The sequence below is a fragment of the Callionymus lyra genome, chromosome 13, assembly GCF_982586985.1.
Source record: "Callionymus lyra chromosome 13, fCalLyr1.hap1.1, whole genome shotgun sequence".
Lineage (NCBI taxonomy): Eukaryota > Metazoa > Chordata > Actinopteri > Syngnathiformes > Callionymidae > Callionymus > Callionymus lyra.
The window spans coordinates 8,397,595-8,417,268 of record NC_141830.1 but is presented as its reverse complement, the minus strand read 5'-3'; the positions used below and the strand labels follow the sequence as shown (position 1 = coordinate 8,417,268).

General features: G+C 35.3%; 1 protein-coding gene across 1 annotated transcript in view; it reads right to left on the bottom strand.

The window, feature by feature from the left end:
- The window catches only part of rims2a (regulating synaptic membrane exocytosis 2a), a 156,327-nt gene that overhangs the window by 58,781 nt on the left and 77,872 nt on the right, over positions 1-19,674 (bottom strand). Inside the window, exons 9-19 of the mRNA XM_087805331.1 lie at positions 16,394-16,608; positions 14,304-14,423; positions 12,572-12,671; positions 11,120-11,243; positions 10,516-10,562; positions 10,322-10,434; positions 5,893-6,023; positions 4,468-4,639; positions 4,182-4,335; positions 3,402-3,428; positions 2,934-3,002 (exon numbers count right to left, since the gene is read on the bottom strand). Coding sequence (XP_087661457.1) covers positions 2,934-3,002; positions 3,402-3,428; positions 4,182-4,335; positions 4,468-4,639; positions 5,893-6,023; positions 10,322-10,434; positions 10,516-10,562; positions 11,120-11,243; positions 12,572-12,671; positions 14,304-14,423; positions 16,394-16,608 — 1,272 coding nt within the window. The remainder of the gene's footprint in view (positions 1-2,933; positions 3,003-3,401; positions 3,429-4,181; positions 4,336-4,467; positions 4,640-5,892; positions 6,024-10,321; positions 10,435-10,515; positions 10,563-11,119; positions 11,244-12,571; positions 12,672-14,303; positions 14,424-16,393; positions 16,609-19,674) is intronic.

The following is a 19,674-nucleotide window of genomic DNA, read 5'->3' as shown; positions in this document are numbered from 1 at the left end:
GGTCACAAATTGTTACATCTGTTCAAACATATGTACCTTTGGTTGTAGCAGACGTTAAAATCCTGATGATCCTTTAATAAAGACCCCCATAGTCTCTTCATAAAGTGTTACTTCGAACCAAAAGATGCTGATCCGGCTGATGTTTTTTTACCCCTAATATCTAAATGTCACGGGCTGAGTCGTCGATTTCTGCACATGACGTCCGCACTTACAGGTGCGACTCGCTCGACTTGAAAATGGTCTAAAAACATAAATGTACCCCCAACCCCTCAAAAGCCAAGTCGGCTGAACGTGAAGGAGTTCATTAACGATTAATCGGACACGGTCAGCGCGTCGATGCTCGGCTCTATTAGCCTTGATTGGTATTCAATAGAGTGGATAGGATTTTGAAACGAGTCAGAAAGTTGGAATGGAAAGTAAGGTGCGACTAATTAAAACTAATGACAGGGAAATGTGACAAATTCATATTATGAAGAGCCATTTTCTAAAGGGGTAAGATTGCTGTAATAAATCTATTACATGTTGAGAATCGATCTTGATTATGAGCCCGAGTCGTGAATTTGTGCTTTTAGATTCGGTAAAAACAAAATGAAACGAGGAAAAAATAAAATATCTGTACAAGATGATTCAAAGAAATCAGTTTATTCAGTTAAATTCAGTTAAGTTAAATTAATAAAAGTTTGTTTTGCTGATAATTGTATTAGTCCTTAGCCGTCCTTACACTTACCTGTGTTGATTCAATGCTTGTTTTAAAATCAATTAAAAAATATATATATTTTCTCATATTTGGTGTAGGAGTCGGCCATCTTTGCACTAATAGTCAATAGTTACTCTGCTTCTTGTCTCATATTTGTAACATACAATAATGGCTTGTTGGCAGAAAAATAGGATCCATCGATATAAACATTTAAAACAATTTTTCAAATTTCTATTTCTTCTTCTTCCAAGAGAATGTCATGTTTATTTTTTTTATTGTCTCTAATACAACAAGAGACAGTAGGAACTGAAAGGTGAGACCGAGACAAGACCATAAACTAGGGGAGATAATCTCAAATTACATAATCGCTGAATATTTTTTTTCCTTCAAACATCATAGTTTCAGCCTCTATGTGGTTTACTTGAGATTATTTATGGTCAGTTTTTTTTCATCTCTCATATCTGTTAAACAGGATGACGATGCTGGCAAACTGACTCAGTATTGACTTTTTTTTTGTTTAGCTTACTTTTTATTTTAGAGCTCTTGCAGGCCACATAAAAAAGAGTTGGCGGACCAGATTTGGCCCCCGTGCTTTGAGTATTATGTGCCAAAGACCATCGATCTGCTTTATTTTTTACATATCTATAAATAATATATATTTTACATTTTTTGTGTCTAAACAAGAAGGATCTGTCTCACCTGCAGTTAATACAAAACTCTGCAGCAAGAATTCTAACCCGCTCTATAGAAGAACTCACATTTCTCCGATCCTTAAATCTCTTCACTGGCTGCCAGTTTCTTTAAGGATCAATTTTAAAATTCTTACTTTCAGATCTATTCATGGTCAGACCTTACATCAGTGATATGATCCAGACTTACACCCCAGCTCGGGCTCTGAGGTCTGTGGATCAGAATCTACTGATGGTTCCTGAACACACTTCTGGACCAGAGGAGAGAAATCCTTCCAGACTGTTGCTCCTAAGCTTTGGAACGATCTTCCTCTCTCTCTGTGTTTGATGATCTACTGACTCCTTCAAGAAACATCTTAAGACATTTTTATTTGTGCCTTTCCCTGATTTTCTGGGACTCCTGTGTTTGTCTTATGTCTCTTGACCTTTAAGAGTATATATTTTAACTGTATTGTTTAAGTGCTTTGTGACCCTGGTCTACTACTTAAAGTCCAATATTATCGTCACAAAATGTTAATTTTAGGTTAATTAATCAGTTCACTTCTTGCACTTAAGAACATAAATGATTATTAATTAAAAACAAGTGAACAATACTTAATAAAAGTTATCATCTAAATGAAAATAAAGTCATAATTGAGCATCTTGCTTGTGAGGATACAATGTGGACGCGTCCTTGCTTTTAAAAAACCTCGCAGTATTCCAGCATCTCTGGAGGTTAATATTTTTCGCTTCCAAGCGCTTTTCACTTTTTTTTTTTCCTTCTCCGGCTGGTAACAGCTCGGCCTCTGATGTGCAGCGTAGGCGTGCTGACAGCGTCTCAGCGAGCGCAGCACTACAGCAAGTTTCTTTGCAGAGGCAGACGAAAGCACGGGCAGCAGTTCTCTCGCTGCTAATATGGCACCTCAGAGCATTGACATTTAGATTCACACCAACCAGATTTCATCTCATCTGTAAGTGCATTTTGTAAAAGTGACTCTTGTTTAAGTCCGTTCTTTAGGTGGTAATCAATATTTGAATTACATGGAGTAAAAGAGGATGAAACTTAAATCTTCTATAACAGGGATGGCAAACTACAACAAATACAATGTGTAATTACCAAACTGTTTACATTTGTATCACTCTGACTGGAAGTCTCTATGTACTTGTTGACTTTAATGATCTCCGGCCCCTCTTTAGGTCACCGTAAGCAAACTATCCAGTGGGCCATATACATTTACTTTGCAGGCCTTAATAGGCCCACAATATTTGTTCTCTTTCTCTTTCTTTTGGGTCTAAATGACACTTAATGACAATAAGAAAAACTAGTTGGCTTCTCATAAGAGCCCAATATTTACAAAGAGGCCACATGATATATTATTGATTCTTCCTAAGATAGCTAAAAGATGCACAAATGTCTACAAACGTTTGTAGAGTCATCCATGTTATTCTGATTTTCAAAGAGACAAACTTCTTCTTAAAGTTCCCTTCCTATTTTTAGTGAACATTACAAGGATTCTTTGGGAATGGCCTTTAAATCACAGAAAACAAACTCAAAACAAGTCCATTACCTGTTATTACTCCGACACCATCTTCACAATCATAGTCTGAGATTTCGCTGTCACTAATCCGCTGGGATCCTTCAAGGAAAGAGACACAGAAAAAGAAACTGAGAAGAAGAAAAATGCGCTTGTTTTGGTTTAATAATGCTAAAGTGTACATCGACACAAAATACATAATTTCTTCACCTTTATACCTCCTACTCTTTAGTTTAACACACAGAAAAGATGTCTTAGGACAATCTTAACAAAAGCACGGACACGAAAACAACACATGGGAGAAGTTGAAAAGGAGAGCTGCAAGACTGTGGTTGTTAAACATGAGGGGAGAAGGGGAGAAAACGGGAGGAAAATCAAATCTCTAATGTGCTTTTGTAGTTTCAATCCAGCTTCATCACGCAGAGGGAGAAAGAACCTGAGGTCAGAGGGTGAGAGGAGATGCACACACTCTGGGTTTGTCAAAGTCTGTCCAGTTTTTACCTGAGTTTTGTGAATATGGACCTTTGTCTGCAAAAGCAAAAGTAACATGGTTGATGCAACTTAGATTTTAAAAAACGTTTCTAGAATAAGTTTCCTGATTAAAACAATACAAATAAAGCAGCCATCATGGTTAAGATGATCAGTGAGTTTCAAATCAAGCCATCATGTATTTAAGTTTATTTATAAAAATGAATAAATGGTAAAAATAAGAAAAAACATATATCGTTATTATGGTATTATATTTATTCTTTTCGAAATTTCAAATTAATTGTTATTAGTGTAGGTTAAATAACTTTTATAGTCTTTAGTTATAGTTTATGTTTATATAAGAAATGTTTTTATTGGTTGTTTTTTTCAATCAACTTTATTTTATTTAAAGTATCATATCATCAACAAAGTTATCTCAAGACACAGTTTAAGTGAGAATATATTGGAGAAAAGAAAAAAAACTCAACAACGAGTGAATCACAGACAAAAGGCAGTAACGTTTGTTTCAAAAAGTAACAAAAACAAAAAAAGCACATGAACATGAGAATATGCAGTTAAATCTATTTTCTTTTAGTTTTAGCCTTGTTTTGTCTTCGATGGCTTTTATGTAATAACTGTATGAAATGGATTATATAAATAAAATCTAAGTCCAAATTGCATTATAGCATTTATTTATCTTTGGGAAAACAATAGGAAGTGGTTCGGAATATTTACAAATATTTTCAGAAAATATTTTGTTCCCAGTTAAAGATAATGTACTTTAGGTTTAAAGCAATAATATATGCAACTTACTCTGTAACCGCCGCGTGGGACTCTCCCCGTGTAGCTGCCTGCGCTGAGTGTTGGGCGACGCTCGTGGAAGTGGGATGGACGACACGTCGTGGGTCTGCAGCTTGTACCAGTGAGGCTCGTCGTCCAGGAGGGCCGTCTCCAGCTCGATCAGGATCTGCCGTCAAAGGGTTAAAAGGTTGAAGTCCGGCTGCCGCTGAGCTAAGAAGACGCTGGTCATTCAAAGCATCTTTTGAAACCAGAGCGGGAGTTTCTCTAGGATCCGGGAAAAGTGTCGCGTCTCTCTTACCTCCCCCAGGAACTCGCTCTCTTCTTCCCTCACCCTGGCTTGGTCCCACAACGTGATTTCCAGCATGCGCTCCCGGAACTCCCGCCGGTGCACCGGGGAATACATAAAGGTCTGGTTCCATTTGGGCTCTAAGGATTTCTTTACCGTTTTTGTTCTCCTCTTGCTTTTGTCGCTGGTGGAACAATAATTCAAACTGTTTTTATTTACTATCACGACAGGGAAGAGCCACGAACACAACAAATAAACGTCACAGGCACGATCACAGGTGCATGCTGGGAAGGAAAGTGATACAATATTCTGAAATATACTGAAGCTAGGAGCAACTAGTAGTTAAAGGTGCAGTAAATTAACTATTTCTGGGTTTAAAATGTCCTTTTTTCTATCGCTGTAGCTTCCAAAAAATCCCATGATGCATTTTTTCGATCATCGTCAAGTTTCAATGCTACATATCACCGCTTCATAAACGTGTATAACGTGCTCCCTACTTAGTACAGAAGGCTGTGATTATTTTATTATTTTGTTAATATGGTACACAACTGTCAGTAATCAAACAACTCAATGTTGAAACTTAAATTTTTCTCATTAAAATATTGTTCTTTTAAATATTTTAAATTCCTTATTGGAAAACTGAATATGTTTTTATTTAATCATATTTAATCATTTATTTAGATAATTCTTATATATATGTTTTGGTGTGTGCTGGGGGTATTTAATTAAATAAATTGAAAAAATATTGAATTAATGGAGGGTTTTTTTTTCAATTGTAGTCCGAGTAGTTAAAACACACTTTTTCCAATTTAAATATTTTTAAATCAAATTCTTTAAATTCAATGAAAATAATTACTGGTATAATAATACCAGAAAATTCCAAAAGAGTACCGAGCTACTTGATCCAACTTACAGCCGATCATGCGGAAACTATTATACAGATTTTGATATAATATTATTTTCCTAAATGTATTTATTTATTTTCATTTCAATCGAAACAGTTTCAATATTTTAAAGGTTCAATTCAACCATTACATATTTGGATACTTCTGGTAATTCCATACAACCCTAAACAATTTTCTGAAGACATATATTTTTTATTTTTTATTGTTAAATCGTCAAGAAAATGGATGACATAACAATCCGTACTATACATCTTCTTTCTTTTTTTTTAACTAAAAAGAAGCCACTACATTTATCTGTAAATATATTTAATTGTCAATTATCTCATGTGTACTGACGTAAAATAAAAGGTAGAGATAGAGGCCTATAGATAAGGTTGATCGAAGTCTCCTGTCGCACCTAGCAGGCACTGTAGTTGTATACTGGCCTATATAATATATACAACAGCTATTCAACTCATCAAAGTATGTATCAGGTGACATTCCAAACAACAATGACAAAACCTTGATAGTTGCTATCTTCTCCTCCTCTTACCTTCTATCAGGAAGGAAGTAGATTTTGACATAAGGATTCCTGGGTCGACTGTCTTCCCTGGGTGGCAGGTCCTTGGCGCCCAGGATGGTTACGATTAGCTGGTGACCCACTTTATCGTACCATAGTTTGACCTGTCGGAGCAGAGGAGAGGCAAAGGCATCCTGAATGACGAGCATTAAACAAAAAAAAAGGCAGCGAGAGAGAAAATGGAGGAGAAAACTATACACTCTGAAGTCGGATTGGTCGACTTCACAACAAGGCAGCGTTTTCTCCTGCATTCACCCCTCGAAGAACTACCGATGGTTTTGTCTCATGCTTCGTGGAAACTTGACTCGTCTGTATTCCATAGTCTGAGGTAAGACCTGATTGTATTTGTGTTAATACAGAACTTTACACTGTGTTGTATGAACATAGCTGTGCAAAGGTTTTAACAGGGATGTAAATACTCTTTAAAGTACAATCAGGGAAATTTCTTTGAACAAATCTCCGACCCCTGAACTGGTACGGAAGGTCAATCTAGCACTTAAAGCTAAACATTTTGGGCCACGATCTTTAGAGACCTCATGTGGATGCACTTATCCTCAATACCATTCCTGACCAGAGGGGGTGCACTAACATCTTTGAACTATTTTACAAGCTCAATGTCAATGGGGTTTGATTGAAGTGTCGTTTTTCTTCGTTCAAATGGACAAAACAAGTACTAAAAAAAACCTTTGCACAGTTACAATAGTTTTTGTGCAACTTCACACATCTTTGTTTTCATGATCACTTTCCCTGTACAACAATCCCAAAAGGCCAATCATTAAAATGTATATAGTTTTGGTTTGAATCGTAGCAGGTACCAGTGATAATGCTGTCAAAGATATCTTTAGGCTGAAATATCATCGGACATGCTGAGCGAGATCAGTTCGAAGGGAAGTATGGACGAAAGAAAAGAAAATACTTAGAAGAGCAGAGACAGGTTTCTCCAGGTAGGTAAATGAAAAGTCTTCTAAGTTTTTTGTCCATACTTGAAATGTGATCATGAAAGGGTTCAGCGCTGTTAGAAGTAGCTGCTAATCATGCAAGAGCATTCAAGGCAGGTCTACGGCGTCTAATCCTGTCGTCCACCAAAGAGAACAAAATACAGAGTTCAGGTTATGATATTAAGAAATATTACATTAACATTAAGTTCATACGGTGTATGTTGGTCCATATCAAGCAAATATTTGACTAACATTCATTCGTTTTAGGCTCAAACTGATTCAAGTAGATTACGCTTCACAATATTTGAAAATGTATTATTTAAAATAAATACTACTTGTAAAGGTAAGAGATTTAAATGTTGCATTACAGTTAATTTTCTAAAGGATACAAATGAATTAGATACTCTGAGATGATGACAATGATTGTGTATTTTTAATTATTAGACTTTCTTCTGCTTCAATAATACATTAGCATGAATCTGGAATAAATTGGTATAGAATTGATTCATTCTTGACTGCCATTTTTTTCAGTTTAATAGACAAGGTTTTACTTAAATTTGATTGTTGTTTAGGTTTTATGTTGTCCTTTTTTGTTGTTATATTTTTATAATTTATCCCACATAGTTATTCTTTCTATCACCGCTGTTTTATCAAAAGCCTTTACCTAACATTTTCGTAGTTTGTTTGTTTAAAAGACTAAAATCACTGTAATGCAAATGTATATTTCAAAGTACAGATTGGATGACTAGTAGGATTCCAATCTGTACTGTGACATATACGTGTATATATTATCAATAAACATATATGGAGAAATAAAAACATATAGCATCCTTCACTTTGACTTGCAAATAACTGAAATAAAACTAGTTTTGGACATGGAAAACAAGTATTATCGTTTCAAATTGAAGCATCAAAACAAGTAGAGTTTTTGAGTGTTAAAAGCTCAGGGACCTGTTACTAAAACACTAAGAAATACACACTCGTGTCCTGCTGACCCAGAATAAGTGTCAAGAGTGTCGTTGACAAGTGTGTGTCGTATTAGTTGGGCATGCTCGGCAGAATGACGAGAATGGGTTAAAACAAGCGATTAAAGAACTCATCGTAGAATCGGGAAATCAAAGAGAAGAAAAATGACAAAATGCACAGCACTGAGAGGAAAACTTGAGGCAGGAGTTTCCCTGGAAAATGCATTTCCCAACGTATGGAAATGAAAAGTAAAAAGGCCAGTCAACAGTCAATGAGCAAAGACCAAATAGAGATTGTGCCCTGCAGAAAGGGCCCATTACCTGGACCCTAGGGGCAAAAGGCGTTGTTCTTCTACTAAGGCTTTGGCTCTGGGTAAGCAAAATTAAATTGCAAAAAAGGAAGGAAAAAAAATAATGCAATAAAACCAAAAACCCACAAAACAACAAGGGACTCACAATACAGTTTTACTACAACAACATCAACGTTTTGTTGCAGGGAAGCCACAACATACTTTTTTTTTACAATTTCAAACTTCATTGTATAATGTATTCTTTAACACGATTCAGTTCTTAGACAACACACATCGTTTGAACACTCTTCGTTAAACCGGCCACTTCATCCAGCTCTGTCTGAACCACTAGTAATGTTATTCTTATCAAACATGATTGTTCTCCTACCTTTAAAGGACTGATAACCCACCAAATATCTGTTCAGTTGCATCCTTACATTAGCTTATATTAGCTCAGGCTAGCTAAAAACAGAAAATTTAATTCCCCTTGTGTTGTCTCTGGGTCAAGGTGAACGACATCTATGGCTTCCAGAAATACATATACAGTGGTGGAGGTCGTTGACCTTTATTTTTTGGGCCTCACAAGGGTTAAGTTGGATCCATACCTATAGTCAAGACTAGGGGTGTGTATTGGCAAGAATCTGATACGTTTCATGATACAGGGGAATCAATAAGATATATTATGATAAATAGTGATACTGTAGGAACAAGGATATATTTGTACTATTGTCAGAGTACTTGATTTTGGTGTTGCAGAATTTACAGACCACATAACTCTCGCTGAAGTCGTAACTGCTTTTATTTGTTTTTAAACCAAAATATTCCCAAACATCAGCTTTAAAAGCTGCTGGAGTCGATTGTATCCTCTTGTCCTCAGTCATCAACTAGATCTCAAAGATTTTCAGATACCGGAAATGAAGGTGTATTGCAACGGACTGATTATTTGCATGATTGTTATTATTATTATTTTATCATTTAAATTTAAACAATCAAATGACTAGAATGGAAAAATTAATCTGATTTTAAAGGCAAAAAATGAAAACAAAAATCTATACATTGCTCTTATAAATATAGATACAGATTTCCTGCGACTCCTGTCTTTGTCTTATGTGTCTTGATCTTTTAAAGTATATATTTTAACTGTGTATTGTTTTTGTTTGTTAAAGTACTTTGTGACCCTGGTCTAGAAAGGAGATTTACAAATAACCTTTACTTGACATATTTCTATGTTTAAGTTTCTCAATTATTTTATTACGCCCCTAGTCTAGACACATAAATTAGTTGTTACCTTCCATCCTGTACTGTTTTATGCTCCAAGTACTTTTACAGTTACTGCCAATAAGCAAGGCTTTGGACTAAACCACGGATGGATCAAATTGGTTGATATGCAAAAGTATAAAATTAAAACGGTTCTATTTAAAAAACAAAACTGAGTTTTGTGGCTGACTTCATCTCAGCTTCTTGACTTTCAATCCAACATCAGGTCAGTTAACATACGACACCACAGAGCTTCATGAATCCAACATGCTAAATGCTAAACATGTCCATTAACAGAGTTGGAAAACTTCAGGATTCTCCACGAATCACGAGAATACTCTACCGATCCCTCGTGGGCCCTTACATCCGGAAGTTGTATCTCCGTGTTAAAAAACCAAGTCCTTTACCCCATTTATCAGGATTGGATTTTGTACAAACACACGGAAACACAATCGCCCGGCCCAGTGTGCCGGGGTTGGACGCGTGCCAGCTGAATTGATCGAGACAGTGAGGGTTTTGTTGCCTTCACTCAGATTTAAGGAGGATTTTAGGAATTACTGCCCACATTTTTTCAAACAAAAGGCCATAAAGACGCAGATGTAAGTCCATTTCAACTTAAGTTTTTGTGTAGAACTATTGAATATTCTTTTTGTATTCAGATCTACAACTGTAAGGGCAAATTTTAAATTTTTGACGTTTAATTTATTGACTTAAAATTTGCTAGTAGCAGGTAACAAAGTCAGAAACCTGTAATTAATAGGGTATTTAGTTAACGGTTAAATGTTAAAAAGCTGCAAAGGAATGATCATAGAGATCAATAAACTTTCTTTAAACAGATGAATCCCATTGTGTGTAAAATTTGATCCAATAAAAGACATAAGAGTTTCACCGTCACACGTCTCTGAACCGCCGTGACATCGTTACAGGTGTTTCCACCGAGGTGTGAACTTACTGAGAGCTGTCCTGACAAGTACTGGGGGGCGTCCCTCAGCATACTGGGACTCATGGGGGACGTGACGGATATGGATGGACGATCCATCTTCTGCGACTCAAAAGAACTTGAACCTGACGTGGACAGGAGAAGAGGAGGAGAGGAGTTAAGACGGGAACTCAAGTGACATCTTGGCCTCGTCTCTCTTCACTGACTTGATTCCAGTTGTGCATGTGTGCTGTCTGGTATCCTTGGAATATCTCTGGAAAATAAGAAAACAATACAATTGTGTTATGTTGTTTTATTTTAACAATTGATTTTAATGTATAGTGGGATAAAAAAAATAATATATATATATATATATATATACATATAGAATATATATAGAATATATATAGAATCCAGTAAGATCTGGAATCCTACTAGTACAGATTGGAATTACAATCCGTACTAGTAGAGATTGGAATCCTACTACTGTACTGGGATCTCAATATTGGAATTCCAATCTGTACTAGAACAAATGGGAATTGTACTTTTTTATTTTTGCTGTAACATGTTATTTTAATGTATTGTATGCAATTTTATTGCTTAACTCTTAAGAGTCTGTAAAAGCGCTTTTAATTAAAAACGATTGATGAAGACACTCAATGACTGGAAAAAAACTTTAAAAACTCAGGAATACAAAGTTCAAAATAAGTTCAGACTTTGATGTTAACCATTGTGTTATCTCTGGGTCAAGTTGTTTTCAGGCCCCTTTGGGTCATCTTGACCCTGAAGATTAAAGGCAGGTTTAACTTGAGTGTGTGTGTTTGGACTCACCCTATAGGCCTAGAGACCACGAGTTCCACTTGTGGCTCAGGTTTAGAATCTAATATGATATTGTAAACTTCTTTAAACGTGGCTCCTTGTAAAAGCTTCCCATTCCACTCCAGCACCTGGTCACCTTAAAAAATATATATTATTAATAAACTACAGACATCCCATCCCATGCCATCTCTCTATCTCTCTATTTATCTATCTACAGTATCTGCAATATCTATTTAACCATCTACAGTATCTATCTACAGTATCTATCTATGTATCTATCTATCTATCTATCTATCTATCTATCTATCTATCTATCTATCTATCTATCTATCTATCTATCTATCTATCTATCTATCTATCTATCTATCTATCTATCTATCTATCTATCTATCTATCTATCTATCTATCTATCTATCTATCTATCTATCTATCTATCTATCTATCTATCTATCTATCTATCTATCTATCTATCTATCTATCTATCTATCTATCTATCTATCTATCTATCTATCTATCTATCTATCTATCTATCTATCTATCTATCTATCTATCTATCTATCTATCTATCTATCTATCTATCTATCTATCTATCTATCTATCTATCTATCTATCTATCTATCTATCTATCTATCTATCTATCTATCTATCTATCTATCTATCTATCTATCTATCTATCTATCTATCTATCTATCTATCTACAGTATCTATCTACAGTTTCTATCTATCTATCTACAGTATCTATCTACAGTATCTATCTATCTATCTATCTATCTATCTATCTATCTATCTATCTATCTATCTATCTATCTATCTATCTATCTATCTATCTATCTATCTATCTATCTATCTATCTATCTATCTATCTATCTATCTATCTATCTATCTATCTATCTATCTATCTATCTACAGTATCTATAACACCTATCTATCTATATACAGTATCTACAGTATCTATAATACCTATCTATCTATCTATCTATCTATCTATCTATCTATCTACAGTATCTACATTATCTATCTTTCTATCTATCTATATCTACAGTAACTAAAGTATTTATCTATCTACAGTATCTACAGTATTTATCTATCTACAGTATCTACAGTATTTACCCATCTACAGTATCTAGAGTATCTACAGTATCTACAGCACCTACAGTATCTATCTATAGACAGTATCTACAATATCTACAGTATCTATCTATCTACAGTATCTACAGTATCTATCTATCTAAAGTATCTACAGTATCTATATATCTACAGTATCTACAATATCTACAGTATCTATCTATCTAAAGTATCTATCTATCTACAGTATCTACAGTATCTATCTATCTACAGTATCTACAATATCTACAGTATCTATCTATCTACAGTATCTACAATATCTACAGTATCTATCCATCTAAAGTATCTACAGTATCTTTCTATCTACAGTATCTACAGTATCCATCCACAGAGAGTTACCTGGCCTGAGGTGTCCGACAGTGTCCGCCAGACTTCCTTTCCTCACTTTGGTGATGAAAGCGCAAAGTCTACCAGACTCTGTCATCTTGCCTCCCACCACCTGAGAAAGAAGGGATCGTCAACACGGGCTTTAAATTCCTACGTAGCCGACGGACAATCGCCCATGTTGTTGTTGTGGTGACCTTTGAGATAGTACTCTAGCCAGAAAGATGAGTTGTCCTGAGGACACACTCTGCTGCACCATGGAGGCCCCGCAGGTCAACATTCAGCCTTTAAAGGCTTCACATAAATAAAAATACTTCTTAATGGCGCCAACATACAAAAGAACCTTAGGGGGAAGTCTGCTAAATGAAATGGCTTTTATGTAAGTGGACAGAGCAGGAGAGCGGGTGAAGGGAGGGTGTGTGTGGGGGGGGGTCGATGGACGTCAGATTGCAGAGTTGGTCTTCGGTTGCTGAGATGACAGAATCGCACAGATACACTGAGCCGACACAAACATGCCATTTCAGGAGGTTCATTCAATCAGTAATGATTTTCCCATCTTTCCTCCTCATGGATCCCGACGCTCCTCTGGACTCAGCAGTGTCTTTTAACAGTGAGGGAAGGTACGGTACACTTTATGAACACATTGTATATCCCAGATAGAAGTCACTGAAAGTATTGGACAATTCAATATGTGTTCAAGTGTAGGAGAACTGCTGAAGCATCTTGAGCTAAATGATATCCCAGGCTCAAATGTTATATATCAACCATCACGCAAATAGCCACTTTGAAAAAATGCTATACTGTTGGAAAAGTGAATTAAGAACCGCCTTTCAAAGAGTGAGCTGGGGTGTAAGTCTGGATCAGATCACTGGTGTAAGGAGGAGTCTGACCATGAATAGATCTGAAAGTAAGAACCAGAATTTTTTAAATGATCCTGAAAGAAACTGGCAGCCAGTGAAAAGATTTAAGTATCACATAAATGTAAGTTCTTTTACTAGAGCAGGTCAGAATTTTCACTGCAGGGTTCTTTATATATCAAAAAGTGTCTGGATAAAATAACTTTTTTGCGTTTGTGAAACAATTAAATATATTGATCTTTCCACTATTATTGTACATATACTGTAACGACATCTGTCCTTATTAAATATTATTTTTATGCTTGTTGCTTTTTGCTTACTTATAAATTCTGTTGTTGATTTAAACTGAGAATCTTATATTAAATGTATAAACGATGTAACAATATGTCCTCAACCCACCTCATTTTAAATATTGCATCATACTTTTGATTGTATTTAAAAAATATGTAATAATAATAATAATAATAATCTCTATTTATATAGCGCCTTTCTAGACCAGGGTCACAAAGCGCTTTGACAGCCATTCACACATACTGATGTATTATGAAGTCAGATTTTTTTCTACTTTGAACAGCAATATGTAGTAGCTTCCTCAAACAAATGTATGATGTTACGTCGTCCATTTTCTTGTATTAATATTTTTATAATGGCAATCTTGTGGCATTATAAAATTATCATTAATTAAAGCATTGTATATGTTTTTTTTGTTAAATTAACTAAAAAAGATTAAAGTTTGATAAAAAGTTTTTCACTGTAAACATTACAGACAACACTATAACAGTCGAAAGATTAGTAAATAAATAAATTCAAGACTATTTGCAAATACTTCACACCAATGACATCAACCTCCACGTAATATGATTATGAAGTTGTTTATTTTTCTTCCTCACCTTTAGACCAAGCAAAGCTCCTGAGTCTCGAGGCACACTTCCATCTTTCATCCGCTTGTTGAGCAGAATTCTCCCGATAAGTCGATCTCCATCTTTGGACGGCTGCCACGTAACCGGATGCTACGGGTCAACAACAACAACACGCGTGTTTAGCAAACAACGCACTTGCATCAGATATGGATGAAACTGTGAGAGCGTTGCTGCACAATTTGAGCTGACAATGAATAAGACTTTCGGTATTTAGCATTGTATGCTACATTAGCATTGTATGATACAACAAGCAAAAGTTAAAATGTATAAATGTGAACCAGTGAGCACTTTATATTTCATCTAATATATATGTATCTTTAATATTTGAATGCATCCAAATTTCCTATTATATCTTATAATATATATATATATATATTTTCAAAAAAAAAAATTCTTCCACATAATTAAACTATAAAATATGTAATAATGTAAATTAACAGATTATTTTACTAATACACATATTCAATTAGATTAAATGATTATATATTTAAATATAATAATATTATTTATATATTTTTTATGACCTTTGAAGGGTTTCTGTTTAGTTTGCTACATGCTAAAACATGCTAAATATTAAGTTAAAGCCTTTGATTTATGGATAAAACATTAAAAAAACACAAATATATAGATAAAATAAAACATACAACAATGGTCTAAATGTTTTTTAAGATTAATTAAACTTTAAAAATAAATTATTCTACTTATTTTTTTCTTCAACCTAATCAGTATAGCAACAATAACAACAATAATAATATTAATATATATAGTAATATATCTCTTGGCATAGCCTTACAAATTAATTTTACATAATTCAAAATGTAATAGCACTTAATAAATTCCAACTTTTGTTTTTACCTTTAAAAAAACGAAATAAAATCACATTTAAAAATCAAATCAATTATTAAAATATGTGTATTCCATCACTTTCTTTCTTGAAGTCCCTTAATTTAATTGAATAAAAAATGAAACAAACTGTAAATCAGTGATTAATTAAATTAGTTTGGCTTTAATTTCACTCTTAACTGTGTTTACAAACAATTTTCATTAACTCAACATTTAACCCCTCAATACCAGGCCTCGTTTAAAACACTTTAAATTGGAATTAATGTGAATAAAATAAAGACGTTGGTGCTCAAATTGTGCAGCTCTGCGGCATACTTAACAATTCATAGTGAGGTTTACTCAAGGGGGGGAAATAGTTCACACAAACTCAAGAGAAAGTAGCAAAAAGCTGCTTTTTTTTATTTTTAAAGAATGTTTTTATGTATTGTTGTGAGTTTGTGTGAACCGTCCGGTGAAAGGGTTGAGTGGGTGTCATGCAGCGCTCCGTGCACTTGGGGAAAAAAAAAACAAGCAGCTCCGGCTCAAACTGAAACGCCGGGAGTGCTTGACCACACAGAAAAAACACCATTGAGTGGAGGAGGAGAGCAGTGGAAGAAGAACATACGAGGTCCTGATATGACAGAGAGAGAGACAGGAGAGGACGAGAAGAAAGAAAGTAAAGGCGACAGTGGAAGGGAAAAAGAAATGTTTAGGTGCAAAATAAGTCCCTGCTAGTGTGCGTTTAGATATTGTGGAAGAAAAACAAAAAAGGATGGATGAAAAGTGTCTGTCTTGTGGGGTGTAGGGGGGGGGTAGCAGAGTGAGAGGGACGGCCTGAGCTAATGTGTTGCTACGATTCAACCGGTGCAGAGCAAGGACCACAACATAACGTGCATGCAAGACTGTAGGGGGTGGGAGAGAAAAAAAAGACCCACATTCTTGTGACAAAAACAAGAGTGTGTCATCGCTTTACAAGTACTGTAGAGAAGTGTAGTGAGGGGGGAGTGTAGGGAGGGGGGTGAGGGTGCAAACAGCAAGTAGCAAGCAGAGAGGGGCGTCCCCCACAAGACTGTCTTAAGGTGGACCCCCGAAAAGTAACCATCTTAGGAAAATCGCAAGAGAAGTCCAAAAAAAAGAAACATTTTCACCGCCACTTGGTTTACAAAGAGCAAAGAGAAATTAAAAAAATTAAAAAAATGGGTGACGTAAGAAAAAACAGGCCAGATAAGTCTCAGTACCTTCTCACTATGGCTATGCTCCTCGTTTAGGGTTGTGCTACTGCACGTATCAACTCCCGAGTCTTTAACCTGCGGCTCGCACCATGCCAAGTCCTCTTCAAATGAGTGTCCCCCAAAGCGCACCATTTTCTTTTGCCTCTCAGATAAGGTGTGTGTCGGCTCGGACATAAATGTCTGCTCAATAGTTTTTCTTTTTCCCTTCTTTTGACTGTCCCCTACAAGGTGTGGGATAAAAAACAGAAAGAACAGAAAAACAACATGCAAAGGTGTAAATAAGGGCGGAAGGAAACCATGGAAGATGACGAGAAAGAAAAGGATGTTCTTTTTGAGAGAGGAGAGACTGGACAGACGGATGGGAGACAAAGGGGGACGGGTCGGGTCGGGGGGGAGAGAGGGAGAGAGAGAGAGAGAGAGAGAGAGAGGGGGTGGGCAGGGCTCCACATGTCTCACCAAAGACATTGGGGAGGCCTCGCTGCTATGCCAAGACGCATGGTCCCACCAGTGGCCGTCCAAATCTCCTGCAAGGTGAGGGGAGGTGAGGGGGGAGCGCACACACGAGAGAGGACAGCGAAAGGGGCCAGTGAGGACAGCACAGACCACGACACGGAGACATCGGTAAAAAAAAACAACGTACAGTGATCGACACCTTTCGCACACTTTCGCTCGAGTCATGTGCTGCTCCAGCGCCGAGATCCACCCTCTCCAGTTTAGATCCCAGTACAACCAAATCACAAGGCTTTTCCTTGATTTTCTGAGACTCCTGTATTTGTCTCGTGGTGTCTTGACCTTTTAAGTATATATTTTATTGGGTTTTGTATTGAAGCGCTTTGTGACCCTGGTCTAGAAAAGCGCTCTACAAATATATATTACTTACTTACATCAACACCTGTATTTTGTTGTAATTGCTAGTAAGTGTTACATGGTTTTTGTTATAATGTTATTATTATATTCTTACAGTATATAAAACACTAATGATGTTTTAATATATATATTTTTAAATCTCTTATAGTAACTGATCTAAATGAATAGATTCATACTACATACTACAGATGAATAGATAAAACAATTTCCCGAAGGAGACCTCCTGAGGGATCAATAAAGTTATACCTTACCTTACCTAATGTTTAAAACTTGTTTAAAATCCACCTGCACACATACAGTATGTTTTTTTAAATTTATATAAACTCATTTTTGCACTAATTCTCACAATAATACATTGTGACATACTGTCACAATGTATTATTGTGTTATTACCATAGTTGTTAACTTTTTTTATATTACATCCTTTTTTATGTTCAATCTTTTAATATTTCAGTTTTTATCTTAACTTATATAAATAATTATTTAAAAAAATGTAAGAAAATGTTTTTTGCCACGTAATAAAAAATAAACACTAGTAAATAAATAAATTAACTAATACACATATTTTAAAATATTAAAACATACTAACAAAAAGTAGACTCATATATTGTAATCGAAACAAAAAACTTTTTTTTTCTAATTTGACGACCAACCCACATTTACAGTGTATTATGTACAAGCACTTACAGAAGATCAGCATAATTTATTTGCCTGTCACATAATATTGGCTTTTGCATAGACAATGGTAGAGAAGTTTCATTAGTCAAGTTATTATTGCATTTGGACACAAACAGACGACACGAAATAATTCAAGGATGTCTGAAGATTTTGGCTCATTACACATATAATACAATAATCCTTTCATAGTGTTTGTATTTTTGGTTTCATTTAATCTTTTTTTCATATTTAATATCCAATAAAATTCAACGTAAAGTTTTCAGTGAATGATTTTACAGGCGACAAAAGTATTGTAATTTGAAACATTTATAAAGTGAATTAAATTTTTTTTAGTTCTCGATCTTCAACTAATAGAAAAGTATTTTTTAATTTTATTTCTAAGGCAAATCCATTTAACCACTTCCCTGTTCACAGCCACTATGAGTAAGTTCAGACAATGTATTAAAAAAAATCCACTACAGATGAGGAGTAAAAATAAATGGATACAAAGAGTGGTGGCAGTTTCCAGTACACAACGCTTCCAGAATTGGTTGGATTCCAGGTTTCTTGGTATTTTACTATATTTAAACTTAGTTTAAGTCATTTTCCATCTTAGAATCTTCAGGGTTGTTGCAGCATCACAATAAAACATGACAAGTGATTTATTTGAAGTTATTTGGAGGCGCTTTTGAAATTGTTTCTACTATTAGAGGATAAGTATTTATATATAAGAGTTTTTTTCCTACTGGAACACATACGATGTTATAAGGAATATTGCAAATCTTTCTTCCTAACTGTGATTCTCATTTTCAGGAGATTTGAAACAGAAAATGGTTAAAATCTTCCTTCAAAAGTGACCACATGGACCAGACATAAAGCAGCAAAAAGTAAGACTGAAAATGGTGTTTCTGGCTCCCCTCAGTGTCAAAACATTGCAACTGCAACGTCGTGGAACCTCTGTTGCCACATGTGTACAAATTAACAAAACAAGGGAACAGTTCTTGTTGCATAGGTTATTGGTTTTATCTTCATGGTTACTTAAAAAAAATCTCAAAAAAGTAAGAAGTGGAGAGCATCTTTAAAAGAACAGCTAGGGAACCAAAATCTAATATATATATATATATATATATCTAACAAATAGGAATGGAAGTAGGAATAGGAGTTTACAACAACTGACACAGACGACTCTTTTTATCAACCAAAAAGTGACCTGATTTTAAAGTTAAAAAAAAGAAAAAAACACTTGTAAGTAATGTGTTAAAACATCATTAATCATTTATGGCCATTATTTCACTGCTTCACAGAATAAAACTGTAAGAATTTTAAGTCACCTTCAAAGTTAGATTTAATACACGAGTACCAAGGTCACTCCGGGCCACACATATCGGTTTCCTCCTCCTCTATTATCCCTACACATCCATCAGTCTCGGGTAGAGGTAAAGCTACTTACTGTACACACTTATGAATGGTGATAAAACATTATGGGCGTCCCCAGACAGACTTTGCCCTCTGCGGCCCTCTAAGTAACAGCTGACAACAGTCATTAGCCACTTTGCCGCCCAGCTGCTCCTCTCTGGACACCAGAGCACGGATCAGTGTCGCAGTCACTCCTTTAATGCGAGTCAAAAGTTGTTTTGTTTTTTTTCGAGTAGGGGTGTTAGAGAATATCGATACAGCGATGTATTGCAATTTTTTTTCCAGATACCTACACTACTATGATTTTTTTTTTTAACATAAATAAGTATACACACATACATACATAC